General features: G+C 40.0%; 1 protein-coding gene across 1 annotated transcript in view; it reads left to right on the top strand.

Moving 5' to 3' along the window:
* DIAPH2 (diaphanous related formin 2) overlaps positions 1-12,565 on the top strand; it is a 757,596-nt gene that overhangs the window by 562,723 nt on the left and 182,308 nt on the right. Inside the window, exon 27 of the mRNA XM_081126081.1 lies at positions 783-946. Within this exon, the coding sequence (XP_080982207.1) occupies positions 783-946 (164 nt within the window). The remainder of the gene's footprint in view (positions 1-782; positions 947-12,565) is intronic.

Here is a 12,565-nt window from a genome sequence, read left to right as displayed (position 1 = left end):
GTACACATACACACACACAACACATACACACATATAACATAACCCATATATATAATTCTATAACCTTTCTATCTATATGAAAAATGTGTATTAATAAAGGGTAATCTATACTTTTTTCTGTTTTTTGTTGGTATTTATTTTTACTGTACCTTGTTCATAAAAAGATATGAGGCAGTTTGTGGGTATTTATATTTATATGTTTTGATTTAGCAAACATGTTCTGCACAATTATACATTAAATACTTCTGCATAATTTATAGATTTTCAAAACTCACTAAGTGATATAATGACATGAGCAACTTGTAAGGGACTGAATTGTGTCTGGCCAGAAATACGATGTTGAAGCCCTAATCTCCAGAACCTCAGAATGTGACTATTTGGAGATAGGCCTTCAAAGAAGTCATTTAGTTCAAATGAGGTTCTAAGGGTGGGCCCTAATCCCATGTGACTGGTGTCTTCATAAGAAGAGATTAGGACACAGGCAACATGGAGGGACCACCATGTGACGAGATAGCAAGAAGATCTCTATCTACAACAAGCCAAGGAGCGAGGCCACCGAAGAAACCAAACTCGCCAACACCTTGATATTGGACTTCCAGCCTCCGGAATTGTGAGAAAATAAATTTCTGTAGTTTAAGCTACTCAGTCTGTGGCATTTTGTCATGGCAACCCTAGCGAACTATTCCTTAAGTATTTATAGAAATGGTAGTATAACTCAATCTTAACATCTAATGATTGCCTTTGAGGCACTATTGGGTCACATTCCTTAACAGAAACCCACAGCTTTACAAAGAGTGCCAGAGAGCAGTATGACAAACTGTCCACCATGCACAGCAACATGGTCAAGCTGTACGAGAATCTTGGAGAATACTTTATCTTTGACTCTAAGACAGTGAGCATAGAAGAGTTTTTTGGTGATCTCAACAACTTCCGAACTTTGTTTCTGGTGAGTAATACATCTTAAAGCATTTCAAGGCCTGCTGCTTTTGTTTTTAAATAATTTCTTCTATTGGCATCTTATATAACTATTGACCATATTGATTTCATGTTATAGCCCTTTAACAGGAATTGACAGCTATTTTATACCTGTGACATGGATGAAAATTGTTGGCTGGCTTAATGTATAATGGAAACCTAAGTGAATTATCTTCCACTTTAGGTATACATGGGAATTTTTCTGCCGAAATTTTATAGAAAATAAATGAATTGATACTTAAATGACCCTGATTTTTTTACAGCATAGTATTATCATTTGACCTAGCTTAAAAATTCCTATCTAAAATAATCTTTCACTTAATGCATTAAAATGCTGTGATTGATGAACAAGTTTCTTTCATAGTCTAGATGAGAAACTGATTCCAGATTGGACTATATAAATGACCTTGAATACCTGAAGTTTCTTCCAGAACGTGGGCTGTTGTTTCCACCTGTAACACTTGGGGATAACAGTAAATGTTAGCATTAATTGGAGGGGCATGATCAAGGTGCCAGTTACGATGCCTGAGGGAAACAAATGCTTTGCTCTACAAATGCTGTGGAACTAGTCTGCATCCAGCTAAGGAGCAGAAGCTCACGGACTCTGATTATGATAGTAGAGAAAGTTACGCACAACAGTGGATATCACACAGGTAAAGGTCCATCTATTTTAAAGAAGGAATTCTAGCAATTATCCCCAGCAGGAAGACCAATTAGCAAACCAATTATTGCAGTTCAATGTATGTTTCTTTCTCTAAAACAGTTCTTTGCTAAATAAGGCTTCCTCTCTTAATTGATGGTGTTGCCCCATGAAATCATTTGATTTTGGTGTGACCTGCACAACCTGTGAAATACAAAGATGTTTGTGGAATGCATTTGCTTTCATCTACTGACTTAGAACATTGGACCCCAAGCTCCCCCACCTTTGCTAATAGAAGCTAAACCAAAAACTTTTATAAGTAGGATCATTTGTCTTCCTTTTTGCTAAGAAGATTAGTTTATTTTGGCCTTTGATCTTTGCCCCTTAATAGACACACATTTTTAACTCTTTAGCTGGCCAATGAGTAATAAAATGTGCTCTACTGGTAATGAGTGGTCAAACTATTTTCGAAACTTAAAAGTCATAAATTTGAAATGGACACCCAGGTTATATCTACGTAGATTATTTTCAAAAAGAAAAAGCATGTTGCAAAGGAATGGGGACTAGAAAAGATACTTCAGCTGACACACTGAAAAGATAAAGCCAATGGATTATTTGTATACCATCAATGTCTGTGGGTGAATGGAGAGAAGTAAATATAATTAATACTGTCAAGTGCCTTGTTTTAACATGGATTGAATCTTAAAACACTGTCTGTGTGTACCTCCCCAACGCACAGGCACAGAGTAGGGTTTGGTACGTTTCTCCCATGTTGCAGCATGTGATGGAAGACGATTTCTGTGTGACAGTCTGCTTAGTCATGTTAGCCAGATGCTTAGACGACTTGCTAAGAATTATACCCGTAGCACTTTTCATTCATAACTTGTTTAAAAAATGTAAGGATATCATTGTTAACAAGACTTGATTCTGTGCCCATATGCTGTAAGGAGCAAGCTACGTGACTGTAGGTAAGTCATTTATCCTTTCTAGCTCTTTATTTATTTGTTTATTCATTCCTTTAGTAAAATGAAGCGATTATACTACTTATCTCTAAGAACTGCCTCTTGTTTAGGAGTCCATGAGTCTTGGTCAGAATTTCAGAGAGAGAGTCAAGTGTGTGTGTCATATATAGCTACTGGCTTCACTTTGCATGTAGCTTGAGTACAAGGATATAACTTGTCACAGATCGTTCTCGTAAATAAGTTGACATTCTGTGTGCATGTCACTTCTTGAGAACCTGCTAAGATTGAGTTCGGAGCTTCAAAGCAGGTAAGCAGCTAAGCAGCTCCTACCCTGTGTCCTGGCCAGCCATTGCCATCTCTCCGGCAGAATACTACTGCTGCCACACCTATCTACAAATCTTAATTAACTGGCTCATGTAAGAACTAGGTATGCAGCCCTAGCGGGTTTGGTTCAGTGGTTAGAGTATCACCCGTGAACTGAAGGGTCCTGGGTTTGAGTCCAGCCAAGGGCATGTACCTCAGTTGCAGGCTCAATCCCCAACCCCATTTGGAGCACATGCTGGGGACAACCAATCTGTGTGTGTCTCGCACAAATTAGCCGTTTTTGAACTTGTACTTGGGTTGGTCATGTAACCTCTCTGGGTATCGGTTTTCTCATCTACAAAATAGTGGTGATAATTCCTGCCATGGCTTAGTCACCATTATGTGAGGAGACCATGTACCGTATGCTGTGTAGATGAAGGGTAATATTAACCATTCGCTGTCCATCCAGTCGATTATTATGTATTGAGAACCAGCCCGATTTTGGTAGTACTTTAGTCTAGAGATAAAAGGAAGCCAATAGACTCCCTATGTACATGAGTAGAGGGAGACCGACAAGTAAATGCAATACAACTTGATAAGAGCTGCCATAGGAATATGTTAGGGCTCTATAGTAATACTAAGGAGGAACTGCCTAACCCTGCCTGAGCTGGCCCAGGAAACCTTCATAGAAAGTGACATTTGGGCATAGTCTGGAACAATCCATAGGAGTTTGACAAGCAGATTTAAGGGCTTTACACCTGACCTATAAGCCGAACACTCCTGAATCAACATCACCAACTTCAGTCAGTCATTTGTGCCCACCATGTTCCTGTTCCGTAGTGAGCTTAAAGTGATTTCCCTCTCCCAGGGGAGGGCAGAACCCTGAAACAGAGACAAAAATTGTAATCGTCAGAAGTTCCCATTTTCTTAGGGCTTTGTGTGTTTGGCCTCAGGGGTCTCAGCGCTAAAAGCATATTGGGCTGTAGATGGAAGCAATAAAATGCCAGTAGTGCTGAGAAGAAAATAAGAGTTCCTGATTCATGTGCTACCAAAAATTACTTCCAAATGAGCTCCGAGTTTCACTTTGGGAGATCTATTTGGCATGTATAGCATAAACAAAATGCACATACCAAAAAATCTTCCTCAAAGAAATATCCTCGAAAGAGTGGAGGAAATGGAATGGAACACAAGGGGTTGACAGGATGGATTAAGAGCTTTTTCAAAACAATCACATTCAAATTAATGAAAGCAAAATTGGGTGATCTCCATGAGATGTTGCTCTATTAATTATTCATATCATTAATATTATTCAACTAATGAGGATATGAAAGATACTCAAGATGAATGTCCTATATATTGGCATGAAGATATATCTAATTGGAAACGTTTCTCAATTCAGAATTAAGACTCTTTCCAGTTAGCTTCTCTGAGATCATCGGAGTTGAAAAAACTGCTTATAATATAGACAAGATTAATTACGAATCCCTAAATTTAGACTGAATATTTTGTGGAAGAAAATAAAATTCCATATTTATGTAATGTTTAAACATCTTCTTTGCTATTTATGCTTCAGTCATTCCACTAGTTCAAATAGTTGACTGCACAGTCTTTCTTCTTTTGAGATATTTTGAATAGAATATTCAGAATCAGTGAACCTTATATGTTTTGCCACCATGCAGTATCTTGCTTGGGCGTAAAAATTAATTTCACCTATTGGGAAAGTGTTCGAGGCAAGTATTATGCTTTAATAACTTCGAAATAAATTATAGAAAATATATTTTTTCTTTTTTAATTCCGTAAGTTTCCTGCTGCTTCTGTGTATTTATTATTTATGTATTTATTTATTTATTTATTGTTAAATATAGCTTTATTGATTTCAGAGAGAGGAAGGGAGAGGGAAAGAGAGAGAGAGAAACATCAATGATGAGAGAGTCATGGATCGGCTGACTCCCACACGCCCCCTGCTGGGGATGGAGCCCGCAATCTGGGCATATGCCCTAACCGGGAATCGAACTACGATCTCCTGGATCCCAGGTCAACGCTCAACCACTGAGCCACGCCCAGCAGGGCTTGTTTTGTTTTTTAAAGAGCAATACGTTACCTAGGCACTCAATAAATATTCGTTGTGTGTGTTCTCGTTCTATATCACACACACTAGAAATATATGAATAAGGCTTTATAGAATTCGATTCATTGGCATCACTTAAGAAGAAAATGTTACCATTGCTGTTAATCATACTAGATGATTTCCCCTCAACAAAATAAGTATTTGCTACTGCTCATTTGACCAACTTTAATATTTTTTCATCGGGACTTTAACAATTTTTGAACTACTCTAAGAGGAGCATTAAAATGGCTGACTGTTAGGAGGCTAAGGGATATCTATAAATCATGGCATTTTATGCCATTGTTCAGTCTTGTTGCTTTTACCTCCTAAATACCCTTGGAATCTCTCCATTTCTCTGCAAGCCCGCGGACGCTCTTTCAGTTCTGGGCCTCCACCGTCTCTCACCTGGACTATTACAACCGTGTCCTGACTGGTATCTGTGTCTACTTCTCTTACCATTTCTAACGGGATCCATTCACCACATTTTATAGTCAGAGTAAGAGATTAGCCACAGAGCTTATATGCATATACACATAGCCCATGGACACAGACAAGAGTGCAGTGAAGGCCTGTGGGGGGCAGGGGCTGGGCAGAGGGGGGCAAAGGGGAGAAAATTGGGGACATCTGTAATACTGTCAACAATAAAAATAAATTTTAAAAAATAAAAACAAAACTAATAAGTTAACATTAATTTCTTGATTTAAAATTCTTTAATGACTTCCCTGTAGCCTCAGGATAAAAATCTAAACTGTTTAAAATTAAAGTGGTTTACAAGAATCAGGAGAACCGTGCTTACCTAAAGGCTAGAGCATCTGAGGTTGGCTGAATGAGCCATTATCACTTCGCATGACCTCGCCTCCCAGACTGGGACCAGTCAAGTAAAGTATGGAAAGTGGAAGCCACAGAACAGCACAGCAGCAAGCGCCCAAGAGGGCTTGAGCCTCTCAGAATAGAGAGAAACTTTGGGAGCGCGGTACCAAAATTAAGTGACGTCTCAAAGGCAAATCTGTGATTGTCACTGTTCCTTAATTGCTCCCATAGCTAGTATGGCGTAGGGAGTTATGACATCCGAGGTCACTCTTAATTCTCAGGGATGTGCTTCCTTCCACCTTAAGTAATTGTTCTTTTAAAAATCTAAACTTGCCTGAGAGCTCCTTGTATTGGCTTATGGAGGTACTTAATTTTGAGAAACTCTCATCTCTCTCAAGCCATCTTCCTCTTTATAAGGCCTCAATCATGTCTAAATCGAAACTATAATTGGAAAGCCGAAGTGAGCATCTGCGTTTAGTTAGACTCAGAAGACTAAATTGATAATATACAGAGCATTTTATTCATTCATTGAATGCAATTTGCTTTTTAAGAAATGAGGATGAATTTTTGCATTAAAAGATTGCATATATAATTCCTGATCCAAAAAAACGAAGCTATTTTGACACATTTTAAACCTTCAGTTCACAAAGCACTTGACATTTAAAGGAAACTTTAGTGCAATATTGTAAAAATTGTGGACTTACATAAGAACCAAATATATTCTTTAACAAAGAAGAGACTTAATCAATCATATAAACTCTGCTATCTAGAATTCCATCACCCAAAATCTCTGTTAGGTTCCTCATAAACTGATACATCTCTGCTTTGCCAATAACATGGTCATTAATATGACGATGCCTTGAGAAACTGCAAGGACCCCAGTGTGCCTCTTAAGTAGTATACTTTTATTTATAAGGTAAATATCTCCAGGTCTCATCACCTGTGAATTCAGATTGGGGGGGGGTTCACCTTAATAACAATAATCCAAATATCCCAAACTACCTCTGCTTTATCCCCACTGGCAGGACTTAAGCTCCCTGCAAAGTGTCAAAAACATGTCATCGATAGTCACCACCTGGTATTTTCCCACAAATATTTGAGAGCCTGGTATTTCGGGGTGATGAGAATATAACATTGAACAAAACAGACAAAGCCCTGCCTTCCTTTCCCTTTGTTGCTCTAGCTCCTCTTTGCTAAATGCCTTTTGCAGACAAAGTTGCTTGCGTGGCCCTCAATGGAAGTGCCTATATCTGGCCAGAGGTTGCAGTCTCCTGTTGCTCCAATTTTGCCACCAATCCTCACAGTACCATGGTGGGGTTACGCTCAGTGCAGAGGGAGCCACGTTTCACAAGACCCTTCATGAGAACAGTTCCTTTCTCCTCTCCTCATCCCTTTTCTCCTTGGAGGCTTAAAAAATTTTTTTTCAAGTCCTAGAGACTGAAGGGGATCCTAAGACCATAAACCCCACCATTGCTCCCCTTCCTTTAATTTGTTCAGGCACCTAGGCATGTATCTTCCTTTTCCTAGAAGCCAGGGGTAAATAAAATGCCAGCTTAAATCCTTTCATGCAAATAAGAGCCCCTAAGGGCCCACCAGCTTCCTCTATTTAATCACAGGCACCCAGACAATTCCCTTCAAGTTCAGCTGGGACCACCCAGGCTACATAGCCTTAGGTTTATTTTGATCGATCGCAACTCTTTGAAAAATAGACAATTCATATAAAATACAGGGTAAGTCTGTTAAGCAGAATATTGGCTGAGAATGCTTCATCCCCCGCCGTGCCAGGGAACCAGAGGTTCCTGTGTTATGCAGACATCATTGGATTCTTCTTTAGACAAAGATGTCACCTATCAACTCTTGTACTCTGTTTGGCTGTTTACTTGGGGCCAGGACTAGATGTCCCCTTTTTCTGATACAATTGTTCCTTGTATAAAAAAGCTAAACATTATAAGGAACTAAAAGAATATGTACCAACAGCATACATGGTTTAAAGAAAACCCCAATTCACCAACATGATAAAAGTTCCTACTGGTATGAAGTTTTTAAGTATGTATCCATTTTGGGGTAATATTATAAAATTGTAAAATGTTTCTAAAAATATTTCTAAAAGTTGTCAGAATTATGGCAAGCTGAATATTGCCCTTTGAAAATATATGATAAAAAAATAAAAACATTAAAATATACGACAATTTGGCGTTCCATGGGGGGGCACTAGATAATTGCCAGCAAGCCATTTTTTAAAAATTAGACCATATATTTCTTTTTTAATATAATTGTCTGAAAGATATTTTCAAAATAAATGAATAAATAAAAATAAAAATATATGACAATGTAATCGTTAACACTGAAAATATTAACAAAATCAGTTCAATGCCTAGTTTCTTATTAAAGTCTAGTAAGAACTAGAACCAGGAAACAAAATGCATTATCTTCAGTTCTAGCAACAATACCTCAAAGAGAATTTTTCAAGGACGTGCTCCCTATAAATAAGTTATTGTTGAATTATGTCCAAACACCAGGATGTAGAAAAGCCATGCGATAAGCAGTGGCGTATACAAGCTGACCTTTCCCAGTGGCCTTGAGATTGGCCCAAGCTGTTGGTTATCATCAGCCTGCGGGTGACAGCCGGAGCGAGGAAGATCCAGAGGCTAATGCTGCCAGTACCGCCCTCTCAGCTTGCTGAGCTTTCCTTCATTGGCTTCATCCTAATTTGTTTGTCCTTTTGCTGATCAATTTTTTTATCAGAAAAGACGCCCTAGGCCCCATACAAGGTAGTAGGAGGCAGGACTCTCCCTGGAACCCTGCCCGTGGAGCTCCTTTTGCCTGCTCTGCCCACTCCCACCTCCCTTCACCACACGCTTCCTCCCCAGTTGCTTTACCAACTTGTTCAAGCCACTTCATCTAGGAAGCCCCCCTGATGCTCCCATTTTGGCCTTGCAACCTTTCTGTGTGTAGTGGGTTTATCTTTATAGCCTCCGTGGTGACCCAGCCTTTTCTGGGTCAAGCACGGTGCTAATCACTAAGGACATATAGGAATGACTTAATGAGTTGATAAAACAATGAATGAATTAAATGTTCAAAGATGAAAAAAATAAAAATGTTGGCCTCCAGAGCTCACATTCTTGTGGGAAAGGCCGTCAAAGGAACAAATACTGATAATGAAATATGATACATATATACAAAGAGCTTGCGAGCACGGGGGTGGGGGGGTATCCTTCTGGATTTAAGGAAGGCCTTAAAGAGGAGGTGACACATCTACTGGGTCCAGTCACTGTTTTTCTACTGTAAGGCCTTTCACATTTAAAGTTCTTTCCTTTTTGTTCTTTACCACCTTATTTGGTGTTTATGTTTAGTTCTAAACATATATTGTTTCCTAGTTTCCCATGTATGCTGAGTTCAAAGTGGAGAAACAGCTTTTTCATTGCCAGGGAAGCAGCTCTCAGGTCATTATTGTGATTAATGGATGTACATCATATGCTTGGACAAGCAGTAACCTACCTTCAGTTACTTCTTATGACTGACAGCTGTCCTTCGCAACAGGCCAATCAATGTAGATCATCTAAGGCAAGGTCAATTGCTTGCTTAGACTGACTTGTCTGATATTACTTTAGGCCAGTGGTCCTAACCTAGGGGTGGTTTTGCCCCCTAGGTGACATTGGGCAAGGTCTAGAGACATTTTTGGTTGTCTCCAACCAAGGAAGGGTTGCTTCTAGTACTTAGTGGGTAAAGCCAGGGATGCTGCTAAACATCCTACAGTGTACAGGAGAGCCCCCCATAACAAGGAAATATCTGGTCCAAAATGCCAGGACTGAGAAACCCTGCTTACAGTTATCTGCTAAAGATTTTTTTTTTTAATTTTCATTTGGAAACAATGTGAGATGATTCAAATTAGTATGCAAAATTTGTACTAGATAAGTTAATAATGCATCTATCTGTCTCATCAATTTAACATTATAATGATAATTTCAACTATCAACTTGATCACCGTAAGGTATTGTTTTGGTTGCTAATATTTTCTCTATCATTGAAAGATGTCCTGGTTCGTAATGATTTATAAAATTTTTAAATCATGCATGTAAATTGGAGAAAAATTGAAAACCAGTTAGATGATTTTCATACGAACCGTTAACTATTTCATAAGTTGTGTATCCTTATGAAGTAGAGAAGTAAAAATGAACTCTGCCCCACTTGAGACAAAGAGTCTTGCCAAGGGCTTGATCATTTCAGTGAAGTCACTGTAACATCATCTTTGGGAAGATGGTGGATATACAGAGATCTCTATCGAGAGGCATGGCACCTTGACCACTTTTAGACACAGGTCAAATTCAAAACTTAAAAGAGGAAATTCATGAGAAAATATCTATTCTTTTCCCAGTATTATTTCTAAAGCCATGGCTCTTGCCCTTATTAATGAACACCTGCCCCTTTTCAAGAGAAAACAAACCAGAGCAAAACAGAACTTCAGACAAATACTAATTCAGCCTCAGTGGCTGCTGCTTCCCCAAGGGTAACTCAAGATGCCTTATTTTGGAAGATAGACGTTACTGTTCCAAAATGAGTCTCTAGACAGGAAGCTCTGATAAAACATGGCATGTAGAACAAATCACGTAGTGGAGTCAAAGCATATTTTTAGTGTCAAATATATGAAAAATTATAAGGAACTTGCAAAGACAGTTCATCTTGGATTCCATTTGCCCCGTTCCTTGTTCTTTGCTAGCTGTCATCTAGTTGATCTGATTAAACTAATCAGTACTAATGTGTCACTCATTCTGTGCTACAGACATGCCCTGTAAGTTCAGGATAATGCCTTGATCCAGCAGAACAATTCTACTGGCAAGAACTTCTTGCAGCGTGGTTAGCTGGTAGAGGAAACATTTGGGGAAAGGCAGCCTTGGGCCAATGGAAGAACATCACGTACACGGCTGCCTAGTCTTCGTGGTTCTAGGACTCCCCCCCCCCCCCCCAATCAAGGACATTCCCCAACTTAACCTGTCTCTTGCGATCTCATAATCGAGCTTTATGATCTTGGCTTTCCCGATGGGCATCCCCTGGTAATGGCCTCCCCCATGATAAAGGTCAGGGATCAGCCATCTGGGACCCAGGGGCCAAATCCAGCCTACCCTCTGCCTCTTTAAGTAAGTTGTATTGGCACATGCCATGCTCATCTATTTATACATTGTCTATGGCTGCTTTCACTCTAAAATAGCAGTGCTGAGTGGTTGAGACAGTCAAACGACCCATAAGGCTAAAAATATTTCCTGTCTGGCCCTTTATGAAAAGAGCTTGTGGACTTTTCACATAGAGCATGCAAACAAGGGAGGCGAAGAGAGGTTCTGTCTGGGGAATCACAGAAAACATACAGTCTCTTGCTTTGTAACTTTCAAATGCACTCCCTCCTTAAGGGGGTATAGCTTCGGAGAAGACAGGAATTTGGAGTTTCATTGGAAGAGACATGGTATCATCTTGGCTGTTGATTTCCCCTTTCCTTTCCAGGTGACATTCACTTCTTTATATACTGTTGCTGGGGCAGAAATATTGCACTCCTCTTGCATGCTACGCCGGATGCCTGCAGAGGCTGAACCCAGCCTTAGTTTCTGAAACCCAAGTCATGCTTAGCCAGTAGTCCTGGCCTCACTTACACATGCCTGGAGACAAAAGACACGTAGTGCCTGTATTATATTAGGGACATACTGTATGCTTTATATCCCAGACTTCCCCCCACTCTACCTTATAGTCTATACACACATAGCCTCGTCAGGAGGACAGTCCTTTGTCAGAATGAGGCAAGGATTTCTTGGCTTTGATTTTCAGTAGAAATCGCTCTGCAGTCTCTTTCTTTGGATCCCTACCCTTCATTCTTAAATGTGAGCATTCCCAAAGGTCTACCCTTGGTCCTACAAAATTCTTCCTGGGCAATTCATCTCTCTTCTCATGGTTTCTACTCTTTCCTGAGTTGTGATTTTGTTTTTTAGTTCTAGACTCCAGTTTATTGCTTGTTGGATGCCTTGAACTGTATTTCCCACAACTGTCTCAGGCTCAGCATATTCAACATGGAACCCATGGCCTCTTTTGCCAACTCTCTCCCTCATCCTCTGCTTGGGTTAATGACACAGCTTGGAATCTTCCTCACCATTCATATCTGTTCACTCCCAAGTTGATGTCAATTCTGCCTAAAACATCCTCACTTTGGCTGCCCGAGTGTCTCTCCCCTGGACTACTGCAATAATCTTCTCAGTCATCCGACTTCAGGCTTAGCACCTTCACAACTGTCCCTATACCACTGCCAGGTATTTATTTCTAAAACATAGATCTCACTTGGACACCTACCTTCTCAGAAACTTTGAATGGCCTCCCATGGGTGACAATGAAGTCCAGACTAGCATTTGGAAACTGTTGGCCATCTAGCTACCCCCAACTACTATCACTTTTCTCTGTGTGAAATGCAGCCATGCTCACAATCTTCCTTCCACCGGCAAAGTAATTTCCATCCTTCGAGACTCCATTCAGTGGCTGCTTTCTGCATTGCATCTTTCCCAATACCTCCTCCCCCAACCCCAGGGAGAGTTCATTGCTCCCTATTTTGTTTTGTTTTTTTTTCCAGTTTGTTTTTTAAATATATCTTTATTGATTTCAGAGAGACGAAGGGAGAGGGAGAGAGAGAGAGAGAAACATCAGTGATGAGAGAGTCATGGATAGGCTGCCTCCTGCACGCCCCCTGCTGGGGATCGAGCCCGCAACCCGGGCATGTGCCCTGACGGGGAATCGAAC

The sequence above is a fragment of the Miniopterus schreibersii genome, assembly GCF_964146895.1.
Source record: "Miniopterus schreibersii genome assembly, chromosome: X".
In the NCBI taxonomy this organism is placed as follows: domain Eukaryota; kingdom Metazoa; phylum Chordata; class Mammalia; order Chiroptera; family Miniopteridae; genus Miniopterus; species Miniopterus schreibersii.
Note: the sequence above shows the minus strand (reverse complement) of the source record. Positions and strands in the feature narration are given on the sequence as shown.